This window comes from Perognathus longimembris, chromosome 5 (assembly GCF_023159225.1).
Source record: "Perognathus longimembris pacificus isolate PPM17 chromosome 5, ASM2315922v1, whole genome shotgun sequence".
Taxonomy (NCBI): domain Eukaryota; kingdom Metazoa; phylum Chordata; class Mammalia; order Rodentia; family Heteromyidae; genus Perognathus; species Perognathus longimembris.
Window position 1 is genome coordinate 3,859,324 of NC_063165.1, and position 13,829 is coordinate 3,873,152.

General features: G+C 42.0%; 1 protein-coding gene across 3 annotated transcripts in view; it reads left to right on the forward strand.

Moving 5' to 3' along the window:
- Positions 1-13,829, forward strand: part of Brwd1 (bromodomain and WD repeat domain containing 1) — a 95,171-nt gene that overhangs the window by 58,472 nt on the left and 22,870 nt on the right. For all 3 annotated transcript variants that reach the window (XM_048346220.1, XM_048346221.1, XM_048346222.1), the window contains 8 exons: positions 1,834-1,958; positions 2,524-2,606; positions 4,248-4,359; positions 4,902-4,963; positions 9,949-10,104; positions 10,418-10,538; positions 11,442-11,567; positions 13,324-13,396. In XM_048346220.1, the coding sequence (XP_048202177.1) occupies positions 1,834-1,958; positions 2,524-2,606; positions 4,248-4,359; positions 4,902-4,963; positions 9,949-10,104; positions 10,418-10,538; positions 11,442-11,567; positions 13,324-13,396 (858 nt within the window). The remainder of the gene's footprint in view (positions 1-1,833; positions 1,959-2,523; positions 2,607-4,247; positions 4,360-4,901; positions 4,964-9,948; positions 10,105-10,417; positions 10,539-11,441; positions 11,568-13,323; positions 13,397-13,829) is intronic.

The following is a 13,829-nucleotide window of genomic DNA, read 5'->3' on the forward strand; positions in this document are numbered from 1 at the left end:
GCTGCGAGGGGGGGGGGGGACGTGATCAGGCTCAGGTGACCCTGCTGGGCTGGTATTGCCCACCAGCGCCTGTGATTTTAGTTGTAAGAGTCGGCAAGGTCCAGGCGCCTCGGGTGGGGCTTGCCCTGCTGGCCGTCCCCCGGCCCCTGTTGGGAAGGGGACGGGGCCGGTTCTGCCAGTTCAGGAACCTTTGGGGGCTTGGGGCTGCTCCGCCCTTCCCCTGCTAGACTGGCTTCCCAGCGCCTGATGGGAGCTTCCCGCCTGATTTGAGGGTTCTTTGTTCCCACGGGAGTGGGGAGGGGGAGGGTGGGAGATCTAGCTTCTTTGTCGGGCTTGGGTCTCCCGTTGGGGGAAGGGATTATGGGGGACTCACTTTTGCTGCTTTGTGTGTGTGTCCCGCGCAGCCGTTGGCCCTTCAGGGGTTGGCGAAGTGTCTTGGTGGCTCCCCCGTTCCCTCTTTCTGCCGCACTGGGTTCCCTTGTCCGAATCCGGTGTGGACCCGAACTTCTCGTCGCTGCAAGTGTGTGTCTTGGTCCGCCCCCTGCCTTGTGTCCGTGGGGTCTCCCGCTATATGGATTCTGCGCTCCTGGCAACCTGTCTGCCGATCGCCGGGTTCCCCTTTCCCAGCCTGGCCCTGTTTGGGCCAGGGTCGGCTGGTGGGGGGAGGGTGCCCCGGTGAATCTCCGGCTCCGTGTAGGTTTTCGGTTCTTCTTTTTTGCTCCTTTTTGTTTTCCTGCGTTTCTCCACTCCCTACTTCATTCTTAAAAAAATTTTTTTTTTTTTTTTGCCAGTCCTGGGCCTTGGACTCAGGGCCTGAGCACTGTCCCTGGCTTCTTTTTTATGTGGATTGCCTTTTAACACCACTCCTGTTTCCAATTTGTAAACATGGGATATCTTTATATTTTGTGCTCACCTCAGTTTCATTCATCAGTGTTTTATTATTTTTATTGTAGAATTCTTTTACCTTTATCTAAATTTATTTTTAGGCATTTTATTTTCTCTCCCTAGATTGTAAATAGGATTACTACTCTTGAGTAATTACATAGAACATTAGATTAGTTTAATGAGTGTTTGGTGATCTTCGGTACTCCTAGTACTTGAAGGTTATTATTCTATTTAGGTAGAAGGGAACTTTGCTCTGTCACTGTGCTGCCCCCATTGCATGCAGTGGACCATAAAACAACAGAGTTCATTGAGTACGTTAGGCAGAAATTTAATGCCAAGTGTGCATGAAGAATATATATGAGTAATCAAAGTGCTTATGCACAATTCCATATGTAAAAATGTGTGTACAAAGAGAAGACAAGAAAATGTATTACTTTGCTTAACAGTTGTCTTTTAATATTGAACTGATTGATCTGTGTGAGTTTTTTGTTTGTTTGTTTGTTTTGTTTTGTTTTTACCAGTCCTGAGGCTGGGACTCAGGGCCTGAGCACTGTCCCTGGCTTCTTTTTGCTCAAGGCTAACATTCTGCCACTTGAGCCACAGCGCCACTTCTGGCCGTTTTCTGTATATGTGGTGCTGGCGGATTGAACCCAGGGCTTCATGTATACGAGGCAAGTGTTCGTGCCACTAGGCCATATTCCCAGCCCTGATCTGTGTTTTTATTTGTATTACTTTGTGGTATACATTTGGTGATGTGAGTGTACTGTCTTAAGTGAGTACATTTCTTATATTAGAAACTAAACTATCTGCTATGGAGATTTCCAAAGTAATTGATGTTGTAAATTAACACTGCTGATTGGGTGGTCTAAGTTAGGAATTTGCTTAATTCAGCAATGTGTTGAGAGTTGGAGTTCTAAATTGCTTTATTTTAACCATTTTATGTTAAAGGATCAAGAATTGGTCAAAATAGTTGGAATCCGTTATGAGGTGGGGCCCCCTACCCTCTGTTGCCTCAAACTAGCGTTCCTCGACCCAGCAAGTGGAAGACTTACTGATAAATCGTTCTCCATTAGGTAGGTGTTGCTTACTCCCCCTTCTCGCTCTTGAGCTTGCCTTCCATGTCAGCTGCAGATGCCTGGTGGACAGCCAGAGATAGGAGTTGAGCTGCAGATGACTAGAACTCGTTAGCGGGCTGGCGCTTTGTCAAGAAGCACTGAGGCAGGGACTGTCCGTTTCATAGGGCTTTGATGCCTCTTGGGTAGGCAGAGTACTGGACATGCTAGAGTGGTTCCTGCCTTGGTGAAGAGCATTTCAGAGTAAGTTGCTGCCCCTGTGCTGTCCATGCGGCCGCTGCACACCGTCCTGCGATGTGGCTGATCCCATTGTACTGGTAGCGCGCTCACTTCCCACGTGGAAGACTTGGAATGAGGAGAAATAAAACAAAAGATTTCTTATTGAGATAACACTGAAGGCATACTGGGTTAAATATACTATTAACATATTTCTTTTTACCTTTAAAAATATGGCTAGTTACAAACTTAGGTAGTTCCTTTTGCATTTCTTTTGGGCAGGTGCTGTTTTCTACTAGAACTTGAATGAGCAGTGTAAATTTTTTAACTCTTATTTTTATTTTTTTAGATATCATGATATGCCAGATGTTATTGATTTTCTTGTGTTGCGTCAGTTTTATGATGAAGCAAGACAGAGGAATTGGCAGTCTTGTAAGTCTATCTGTCCTATTGAATTTTATATAGTCTTAATAGTCTCTGTCTTTTGTGGGCTTTTTTTTGCACTAGTCTTGGGGCTTGAACTCAGGGCCTGGGCACTGTCCCTGAGCTTCTTTTCCTCAAGACTAGCACTCTACCACTTGAGCCACAGCGCCACTTCTGGCCGTTTTCTGTTTATGTGGTGCTGAGAAATTGAACATAGGGCTTCATGCATGCTAGGCAAATTCTCTGCCACTAAGCCACATTCTCAGCTGCCAGGCTCTCATTTTATCTATGTTTTGGTTGTAACACTTTTTTTTTTTTTTTGCCAGTTCTGATACTTGAGCTCAGAGCTGGGGCACTGTCCTTGAGCTTCTTTTGCTCAAGGGTAGCACTCTACCTCTTGAGCTACAGATCCACTTATGGCTTTTCCTGTGTATATGGTACTGAGGAATGGAACCGAGAGTTTCATGCATGCTAGGCAAGCACTCTACCACTAAGCCCCATCCTCAGCTGGTTGTAACACTCTTGATTGTGATTTATGTAAACTTTTGAGGATGAAACTTGAGTTATGGTGAATATTTTACTTAGGGCTTGGCCCAAATTATAGGGTACTTTGTTAGCCAATAATTTTTCTTCTGTTCTGTGGTTTGTTGATTTGGAAAACATTATTTTGACCCATTGAATTTGGACTAAGACTTTTAGATCTTACCACACCATGTCATGTATGGTTATCTTTATATAATAATGATCAAATTTGTACTACTCTCCTGTGATCTAAAAAACAAGATAGTTTATATAATAATAACTTTAATAATCATGAACTATAACCATGTTTACTGTTAAAATTTTGATTGATTTTGCAGGAAGTTTTGTATACACCCTATACTTAATAACTATACTAACAATTATATATTGATAGCATTAATATAGTAAGACATTTTTAGATTTTCTTACCTTTATTCCTTGTTTCAGTTTGTAAACTGTAGTACAACTGATGGTCTTGTTTTGCTTTTTGCCAGTCCTGGGGCTTGAACTCAGGGCCTGAGCACTGTCCCTGGCTTCCTTTTGCTCAAGGCTAGCACTGTACCACTTGAGCCACAGCACCACTTCTGGCTTTTTCTGTATATGTGGTGCTGAGGAATTGAACCCAGGGCTTCATGTATATGAGGCAAGCACTCTACCAGTAGGCCACATTCCCAACCCACTGGGATGGTCTTTTGAGTACATTGAACAATGAGACTTCACTTACAAGCCATTTTTCTCTATTATGTTGTATGGCTGTTGACTATGTGTTGGTGAAGTAATACTGTTCTTACATTTGGTATCACTGAAACTTGTTGAAGAGTACAGGAAAATTAGCTTTCAAAATAATTCATGTTAATTTCTTTTCTTTGATTGTGTGTGTACTTGAATTTAGGGCTTGTGTGATTTTTTTTTTTTTTTTTTTGCTCAACGGTGGCACTCTACCACTTAGCCACGCCTTCACTTCAAGGTTTTTCCTACCTGAGCTGGCTTTGAATGGTGATCTTTGGATCTCCGCTTCCTGAGTAGCTAGAATTACAGATAGCCATATGTGTTTTGGTATTTTATAGATAAAATGGCTGACAAATGTTAACAAAGCCTCAATCTTCTTGGTCCTTTTTTTTTCCCTAGGTGACAGATTTCGGTCTATTATTGATGATGCTTGGTGGTTTGGAACGGTGCTCAGTCAAGAACCATATCAGCCACAGTATCCAGATAGTCATTTCCAGTGTTATATTGTGAGGTTTGTATGCTGGTGAAAATAATCACTTGTCATTTGTTTAGAATGATAAGTCACTGAAGCAGACGTTTGAGATTCGATAGAATTTCACCTGTCAGGAACCCAGTGTGACATCCTGTTTATTTCCTCTTAACGATTCTGCAGCTGGTTCACATTTTGCTTGCTTCTCTGGGAGTATGTCTGTAGCTTCCTAACTTTTTACATTGTCATAATGAGAGTTCAGGAGTAAATGTTACTATTAGATCATTCGTCTTCTTCTCATTGACTACACAGCCTGGGCTGCTGTGTGATGCCTTCATACTGTCTTTACTTCTTCACTTGATCTGGGTCCAGGTTATCCGGAAGGACTACTTTCTCCTTAGCCTCCCAGAACACTTTATACTTTCTGTTACTACTGAACCTTTTTAAAGGATTGAAGTTATTGTTTAACCTTCTCTTGCTGCTGTGTGTTCATTTCATAGTTGAGGTTCTTTTGTTTCCTTTCTCTGCTGTGCATGATTTGTTCTTCTGAAAGGCTAACAGAGTTTTGTTGTTTTTGTAAACAGGTGGGACAATACTGAAATTGAAAAACTGAGCCCATGGGACATGGAACCAATTCCTGAAAATGGTATATGTTCACCAAATCATGAAAATATTTAATCTTTACATTGTTTTATATTTTTTGTCTTGCCAATGCACACTAGAGACACACCAGTGTTCTTCCATAATTGTTTTCAAATTGAGGAACTGAGAACTTTATGTATGCAAAAAGATGACAGAACTCCATGTATGTCTTATTTGCTCCTGACCTCAGATTCTAGCCTTATTCCAGAAGTTAGGAACCTGTTTGTTACCTGCCCCAGAACCCTGCTCTAAACTCTCATAGACGTCGGCATGTAGACCTACTTGCTTTCCTTCATCCTTGTTGTGCTACTGTGCTACTGTGTTCTTCCTTCCCATGGACTGTCTGCTCTATTTTGGAAGCCAGGCACTGCTGCAGCCCTGCTGCCCCATGGCTTCTCCTGAACCAGTTCTCCTTTCCTCCAGTACTCTTTTTCTTTTCTCTGGTCAGGTTTGATTCTCTCTCTCATTTTCATTTGGGTTTATTGATTTTAGCTGAGACATCATTTCCTTCTTGTTTACCTTGGTCAGTATTTGAAAGGATGCTTTACCTATCTCTCTGCCTTATTTTTTTTTTTTACTGCCAAACTGTCGGCCGCCATTAGTGTTTGCCCAGCCTAACAGAACTTGTTCTAGCTGGCGCTGTGGTGCAGGACTGTAATCCTGGCACTGGTAGACAGAGGCAGGCAGGTCCCAAGCTGCCTTCCATGTGTTCTGTTGTTACATCACCATCAACCATTGTCCCAGTTTTATTCTGGAATTAAAGACTTTTGTGGAAATATTGACCTTCAGAATTTTATACCAGCACTATTAGGAGTCATTGATGACTGTTAGATTTTTTTTTCACTTACTTACCAGTAGTACCTATATGTATGAAGGTAATTTGCAATATATAAAGCACTTAATAGATAGTAATACCCCACTTGTTTTCTTAAACACTGTCTACTAAGAATTTTTCTATGTATCAACTCACTCAGCCTTATGCTGAGGTTGGTAATTGATTATTTTACAGATGAAGAAACTAAGGCTCAGAAAGTTTAACTTGACTAAAGTCACATGTCTAGATTGAAGTTACTTTAGTGCTCAAGGCTCATGCTCAACCATTTGAGTCAGCTCCTCTTTGGGCCTTTTTGCTGGCTAATTGGAGATAAAAAAAAAAAAAAACTCACAGATTTCCTTGTCTTGGCTGGCTCTGAACTACAATCCTCAGCTCTTAGCCTCTCCTGAGTAGCTAGGATGACAGGTGTAAGCCAACATGGCCCAACTGCCTTGCTGTCTCTTTAGTTCTGCCATTTGCTCCCCCCTCCCCCCCCACCATGAGTATTAAACAGTATACTTAACAGAAAGTACTTTGTGGTTCTCTCCTCTCCAGTGGTCTGTTCTTCCTTGTTCTCCCTGAACTCTTTCAAGTTCTGTCTTCAGACCCCAGCTGATCCTTTGATTCTGGCTCTGCCTCCTCACAGGTGGCCTGATTTCTTTTCCTCGGTAGGCTGCTCTAGTCCCAGGGCTTCACCTTTGTTTTTTGCTTTGGGAGATTGGTCCTGGAGCTCAGACTTGGGGCCTGGGTGCCTGTTCCTGAGCTCTTTTTGCTCAAGGCTAGCACTCTGCTACTTTGAGCCACAGTATCACTTCTGGTTTTCTGTTGGTTAAGTGGAGATGAATCTCATGGACTTCCCTGTCTGTGCTGGCTTTGAATGGCGATTCTCAGATCTCAGCCTCCTGAGTACCTAGGATTACAGGCATCAGCTCCCAGCTCAAGTAGAAACTTCTTATTGTCCTTGTTAGCAGGTGGGTAGATTGAGACACAGGTTAAAAATGCAAAGGAAGAGCCCAACAAGGTGAAGTCCCAGAGGAGTAGGGCAACAACCTGGTGTACTTAATGAGACCCTAATTATAAACAAACTTTGTTTAGGGTCCATGGTGTTAGTATGATACATTTCAAGATTCTGCAATTTTGTTTCAGATTCTTTGGTAAAAGAATGTCTTTTGTGGGGCTGGGAATATGGCCCAGTGGCAAGAGTGCTTGCCTCATATACATGAGGCCTGGGTCCAATTCCTCAGCACCACATACATAGAAAAGACCAGAAGTGATGCTGTGGCTCAAGTGGCAGAGTGCTAGCCTTGAGCAAAAAGAAGCCAGGGACAGTGCTCAGGCCCTGAGTTCAAGCCCCAGGACCGCCCCTTCCCCCCCAGAAAAGGATGTCTTGTTATATCGACTGCTCATACAGCTTTCCTCTATCTCCCCCCGCCCCCCCTTCTTTTGGTTGAGGGATTGGGATTGGTCCCAGGACCTTGTTCCTGTTTGGCAGGCGCTCTGCAGCTCAGCTATATCTCCAGCCCTTGGTATTTTGAGACAGAATATGGCTCAAGGTTGCCTTGACTTGTGTGTTGCCTAACCTGACTGGAGTCAGCTTTCTTCCTGAGACCTGGAAGTGCAGACATCCCACTTCTCCCATCTACCTTAACTGCCTTTCCTTTTGATTAGGTAGAAGTAATTACTGTGAAATGGACTGTAAAAAGGAGAATTTTGGCTTGAGTGATGGATGTCTTTTCTCCTCAATTTCTTATGTTTCTGCAGAAAATAAAATTGAAGTCATTTTTTTGTTTTTCAAGAACATGGCTTAAATGTTTACAGTCATAATTACCACTCATACTTAAAATTGTGCATCCTATATCTAATAGTAGGAGCATTTAATATTTTATCCTAATGTGTCAGAGCCTTGACGTTAAGATCATTCACAAAGAGCCAGGCACTGGTGTTTCCTACCCGTAATTCTAGCTACTCAGGAAGCCTAGATCTAGGTTCTCAGTTAAAGCCAGCCTAGGCAAACAAATCCAAGATTCTTACCACCAATTAGCCATTGAAAAGCCAGAGCGGAGGTGTGCTGCAAGTGGTAGAGTTCTAGCCTGTGTTGTAAGGTAAATTATCAGAGAAGCCACAGTTTGAAGGATTGACTCTTGGAGTCTTTATTAGAATGCTAGCAGTCTTCAGGCAGGCAGTTGTTACAAAGGCCTGCATCCTGTAGATACCCTTAACACTGTAAGGAGACAGGCGAGAGAGGAAAGAAAGAACAAAAATAATACCCACAAACCAATTCAGCTCCAATGGAGAGCCGAAGTGGGTTGCCATGGCGACCGGAGATGAGTCAGGAGACACGTGGCATGGCACAATGGCACCTGGGCTGGTCTGACCCTAAATAGGATCACAGGGAGCTCCCAGTCCCAGGCACTGGACTGATAGGTTCGGTAACCTGTAGGCCAAGTGCCCACCCTGCCTCCAGGGATTCAGGAACACTCATCACCCGGGGGGTGGGCCTTCCCTTCCTCTAGCAATTCAGGCACACCCATGGAGACAAGATGCCAGACCCTACAACTCACCACGTGGCCAATGATGATGCTGGCCAGATCTGACCTCCTTGCTTCACCTTGAGCAAAGAGCCAAGTGAGTGCATGAGGCCCAGAGCTCAAAAAGCTAAGCAGTCCATGGTGCATAGAGCATGGTCATAGAATTTTTAACTGCTTATATTTTTGTCAGGAAAGTTCCCATAAGCATTTTGCCCATACTTTAGTTTAAAAGCTGCTAGAAAGCAGCTGTCCTAGAGGCACTGTTGTGTGGGGGTGGGGGGTGTCCCCATGGAAAGTGCCCTGAAAACACTAGTTGCCACAGTGGATGATGACATCTTTCGCTGTCTGTCAGAACTCATACCTGAGCGATGCACTTTCCCCACTAGGAGTTAAAAGAAATTGTCTATTTCATCTATACTCCTTCATCCCTCCTGTTAAGATTAATTTGCCTATGTTGCCTTAGGTCTTTAAATGAGTTTTGAACATGTTTTTTTTAATATTAGTAACTTTATTTTACTTATTTATTTATTGCCTGTCATGGGTTTAAACTCAGGGCCTGAGCACTGTCCTTGGCTTCTTTTTGCTCAAGGCTACTAAGCACTCTACCACTTGAGCCACACAGCGCCACTTCTGGCCTTTCCTATATATGTGGTGCTGAGGAATCGAACCTAGGGAGGGCTTCAAGTATAAGAGGCGAGTACTCTTTCCACTAGGCCATATTCCCAGCCCTTGAACATGTTGTAAAACTTTAAATTAGATTGAGTTTGTGTTACTTGGAGTTTTAAATTGACCTTATTGAAGTAAAAATGGCTGAGAATATGATGGTGATACTCCTTTAAGTTTTATTAGGGTAGGTAGATTGTGTTTGTACCTGAATTGTAGCAATTTGGTAATCTCAAGGGATAATCTTAAAAAAGTTGCAAACATAGGGCCAAGTTCAGTGGCTCAAACAGTAATTGTAGCTACTCCAGAGGCAGAGATTAACAAGATTGTGATTTCAGGCTATTCCAGGCAAAAAGTGAGACTCTCATCTCAACAAACAAGCTAGGAAGGCTAGTCCATGTCACCAGTCCTGGCCACCCCAGGCGCAGAGGTAGGAGGAGATGGTCCAAGGCCTGCCTGGTCAAAAAGCAGGCTACCTTGTCTGGAAAAGAAGGGAAGAGGGCTGGAGGTGTGCTTTGTTGGTGCTTGCCTCACAAACACAGAGCCCTGAATTCAAACCCCTGTACTGCTCATAGGAAAAAATTTGGACAAATCTGAACTTCTATTTAAATTTTGTTATTTCTTGCCAGGCTTGGGCTTCTATCTACTCTGGGCCTCTTTGCTGTTCCTGAGCCTTGTGCTCATGACTAGTGCTCTACTACTTGAGGCATCGCTCTACTTCTGGCTTTTTGGAGTTTTATTGAATATAAGAGTTTCATGGACTTTCCCTGCCTAGACTGACTTTGAACTGTAATCCTCAGATCCCAGCCTCCTAAGTTAGGGTAAAAGGTGTAAGCCATTGGGACCTGGCTGACTTGTAATTTAATTATAGATGTAATGTAGTTTGTGGTGTTTGAAAACTGAATTTTGGTTGGTATAAGACGCAGCCCTTTGGGTTGATTTCTCCCCACCTCTCTTTGTTCTTTTTTTCACTTGAATTAATAGTTGATCCGCCTGAAGAATTGGGAGCCAGTGTTTCTGTCACTTCAGATGAGCTGGAGAAATTGCTCTACAAGCCACAGGAAGGTGAATGGGGCCAGAAATCACGAGATGAAGAATGTGATCGCATTATCAGTGGTATAGACCAACTTTTGAATCTTGGTAAGTTTTTCTAGGGTGAAAAGTTTCATTTTCAGCTTTTCTATACAAGTATTTTGTTATATGCCTATATCTGTGTGTTTATTTTTGTTAGTATCATAGCTGGAGCTCGGGGCCTTGCCCTTGCTATGGTGGCCTTCTACCATAGCCACCCGAGACCCACACTCAGCCCCTTTTACAGAAGTATTTTCAAATGGCATAATTGAGGTTCTTAATGGCAGCTTATTTGTTGCCTTCTGATTTGACATGTCACATTGCTCTGTCACCTAAAGGTGGTGATGGATTATTGACATCTCTCTCCTGTCTTCCCTAACAGATATAGCGGCAGCATTTGCAGGCCCAGTGGATCTGTCCACATATCCAAAGTATTGCACTGTGGTGGCTTACCCAACTGATCTCTACACCATTCGAATGAGACTTAGTAATCGATTTTACAGGTTAGTAGAAAACTTTCCAAATAGTGTAAAAAAAAAAACAAACCAAAAAACTCCTTGGCTGTATCAGTTATAGTAAATGGAGAACAGGTAGTCAGATTAGCCTTTCTTGATTGTGTTCCATTCTTTCGGAATAAGACGTTCTCCTTAGGTGGTTTTGGGTGAGTTTGGAGAGAGCAAGCTGTAAGGTAAAACGCCTTGCTCTGTCCTCAGTTTTAGTCCTGTTTTTGTTAGATTATATTATGTAGTTAGATACTGTTTCTTATTTGTATGTTCAAATTTCTACTTAACTCTTGATTTAGTGGGATAAGGGTGTGATAGTGGTGTGACTATGACCCAGAAAGGTTACTTGACGGAGGCATTGGCTTTTCTTTCCTCTTTGGCTTGTGGAGTACCAGCTAGTCTCAAATGTTCTATAGTGATTATTATAGCGGTTGATTACTTTTATACACCTGCGTTATTGTAAGAACTTAACCATTATACAGACGTCTTCTTGAGATGTCAGTTGTTTTCCTTTATATCTCTGTCATTATACACTGGACTGTACATGTGAATGAGAAACCACTTTGGCAGTTTACAACTACACTGACTGTAGTACAGTGACTATAAGGTAGAACGGGCATGCTGGAAAAGAGTGTGTGAATGTGTGTGTAAGTGTTCTGTCATAGGAAAGGTTGTGTGTGTGTGTAATTGGTATGTTCAACTGCTTTCTGCAGTTTTATGTCACTTTGGTTATCACAGCTCGTGCCTGCAATTGAGTGGATGGCGTGGAAGGTGGTTCACTGTTTGTTCCACATCCATGGTTCTAGATCATGTGCTGCTCATTTATTTAATTAACATGCACGCCCTTTGGTGTGCTTTCTGTCTTTTTAGTCTAAGCCCTAAATTGTTTACTTGCTTTTGAAGGAGGCTATCTGCATTAATTTGGGAAGTCCGATACATAGAACATAATGCCCGAACATTTAATGAACCGGAAAGCGTAATCGCAAGATCAGCTAAAAAGATAACTGACCAACTTTTAAAATTTATTAAGTAAGTCATTTCGAATTATTTATGTTGCATAAAAGTTGACTGCATATCGTGTTCGTAGAATTGTCTACTTTTAAAAATTCTTTTACTTCCTGAGTTATGCCCATTTAAATTTTACTTTAGTGATATTTCTTTATGTGCTGAATTATAATTTTAGTAAAAGGAGAAACGGATTCACGTTTTCTACTTTAAAATGTTGAGGTGATTTTGTTCTTGTAGAGTGCCATGTGTGTCATCATATAGTACACCTGTGAAATGTGTGGGTTAGCCTCTGCAAACTGGTGATGAGCAAGTTGTAGAGTTTTCTGGGACTTTGATAATTTTTATATCAATATTCCTTTTGTGTTTCTAAAGATCCAGTTGCATTTTCTGTCATCTTTTCTCTGTTCTTTACCGCTCCTTGGTGTTTTCTGTAGAGTTAGTCTCTTACTTTGCAGAGGGCACTTTATTTGTGACTTTGTAGTATTTTCCGGTGATTCTAGGAAAATATTTCCCCATAGTTTCTTGCATTGGGAAATCATTTTGGAATAGAATGAAGGCGTAGATGGCAATTGTGACTTGAGTTGTAGAATGGTTTCAGTGAGTGGTCTTGGGAACGTTATACAGATAAATCAGTTTTCAGTGTCATTATGTCCAGAATGATATGCTAAATAGAGAATAATTTGTAGATGATGCCCTCCTTTTTTACACTTAGGCCCAAACTGGAAAACAGCTGCCCTGAGTTAATTGTGTCCTCTCTTCAGGACTCAGACTTGGTAACCTCTTCCCAGAGTCATCTTTTGTACTTCAGGAAACCCATTTTTCTCATCCACTCTTCTGTGTGAATGTTCAGTGAGGATCAGGCTGATCTTCACTTTAATGTCTACTTCCTCCTTTGCTTCCTGTCTCCAGTACTTTACTCTTTGTAAAAGAGAACCCATGCAGGGATTCCTTGAAGTGATACCATTCATAGGGCTTTTGTTTTTGGAGTGACAACTTAAATTTTTTTCTTCCAGTTCTGGGCCTTGAACTCTGGGCTTAGGTGCTGTCACAAAGTGCTAGCAACTTCTTTGAGCCCAGCTCCACTTCTGGCTTTCTGTGTGGTTAACTGGAGATAAGAGTCTCATAGACTTCTGCCCAGGCTGGCTTTGAGCCACAGTCCTCACGTCTCAGCCTCATGAGTAGGTAGGATTATAGGCACGAGCCACCAGCACTGGTGACAGCTTAGTTTTTTTATGTACTTAAGTAGTCATGGTAGGGTAGTTGGCATTTCTCGTGTCTGTAATCCTAGCTACTCAGGAGGTGGAGATGGGGAGGATTGCGGTTCAAGGCCATTCCAGGCAAAAAAGTAGTTAGATACCATCTCAACAAGCAACCTGGGTATGGTGGGTCATGCTATCTTCTAGCTAGTCAAGAGGCCGGAAGTAGGAGAATCTCTACATGAGGCTACCCCTGGATAAAAATTCAAGACCTTATTTAAACAAATAACTAAAAAGCAGAGAGGGACTAGTGTTATGGGTTAAATGGAAGAGTCCTTGCCTTGTAAGGAAAAGGCTCTGAATTAAAACCCATATCACCTAAAATAAAACACAACAAAAACCCAGCAGTATTCTAGATGAGGATTTTCAGATGGTCTCTGTGGAGAGCTGGGACAAAATTTGGTATAATTCTTTAAGAATATGAACTTCAGGGAACTGTTTATATTTTAATATGCAGCTTGAATTCTTGGCAATAGTGACCACATTTATATACTGTTAATGTAAATTTTTGCTTTTTTTAGGAACCAAGACTGTACAAATATTTCAGAACTGTCTAACACATCTGAAAATGATGAACAAAATGCTGATGATTTGGTATGAAGCTTGTCAGTTATATCATTACTTTTGTTAAATGCTTAACAGTTTTTGCTAAATAACAACTGTTGGGTTGAGAGCTTGGTCCACGTGATGATAGAGCACTTGCCTAGCAAGTAGGAGGCAAGGCCTTGGCTTCAAAACCAAGAACCACCAACAGAAAAGAAAAAAATGACTGTCCAGAGTATGCAAACAATTTTTTGTATGGGGGGGGGGATTGTCCTAATGTGTAAGCACATGGACAACTGACAGAGTTGTGTGATTTCATTTCACAAAATTAGGCGGTGAGTGGAGTCATAAGAAGGCTTTTCTGTACAGACAATATAATGTTAATTCCTACACAAACTCTTACTCTGGTTTACTGATTTTATTTTGCCAAGATAGATGGGAATAAATGCCTATTCACTGGTAAGTAATTAGAGAATGGGAAAAT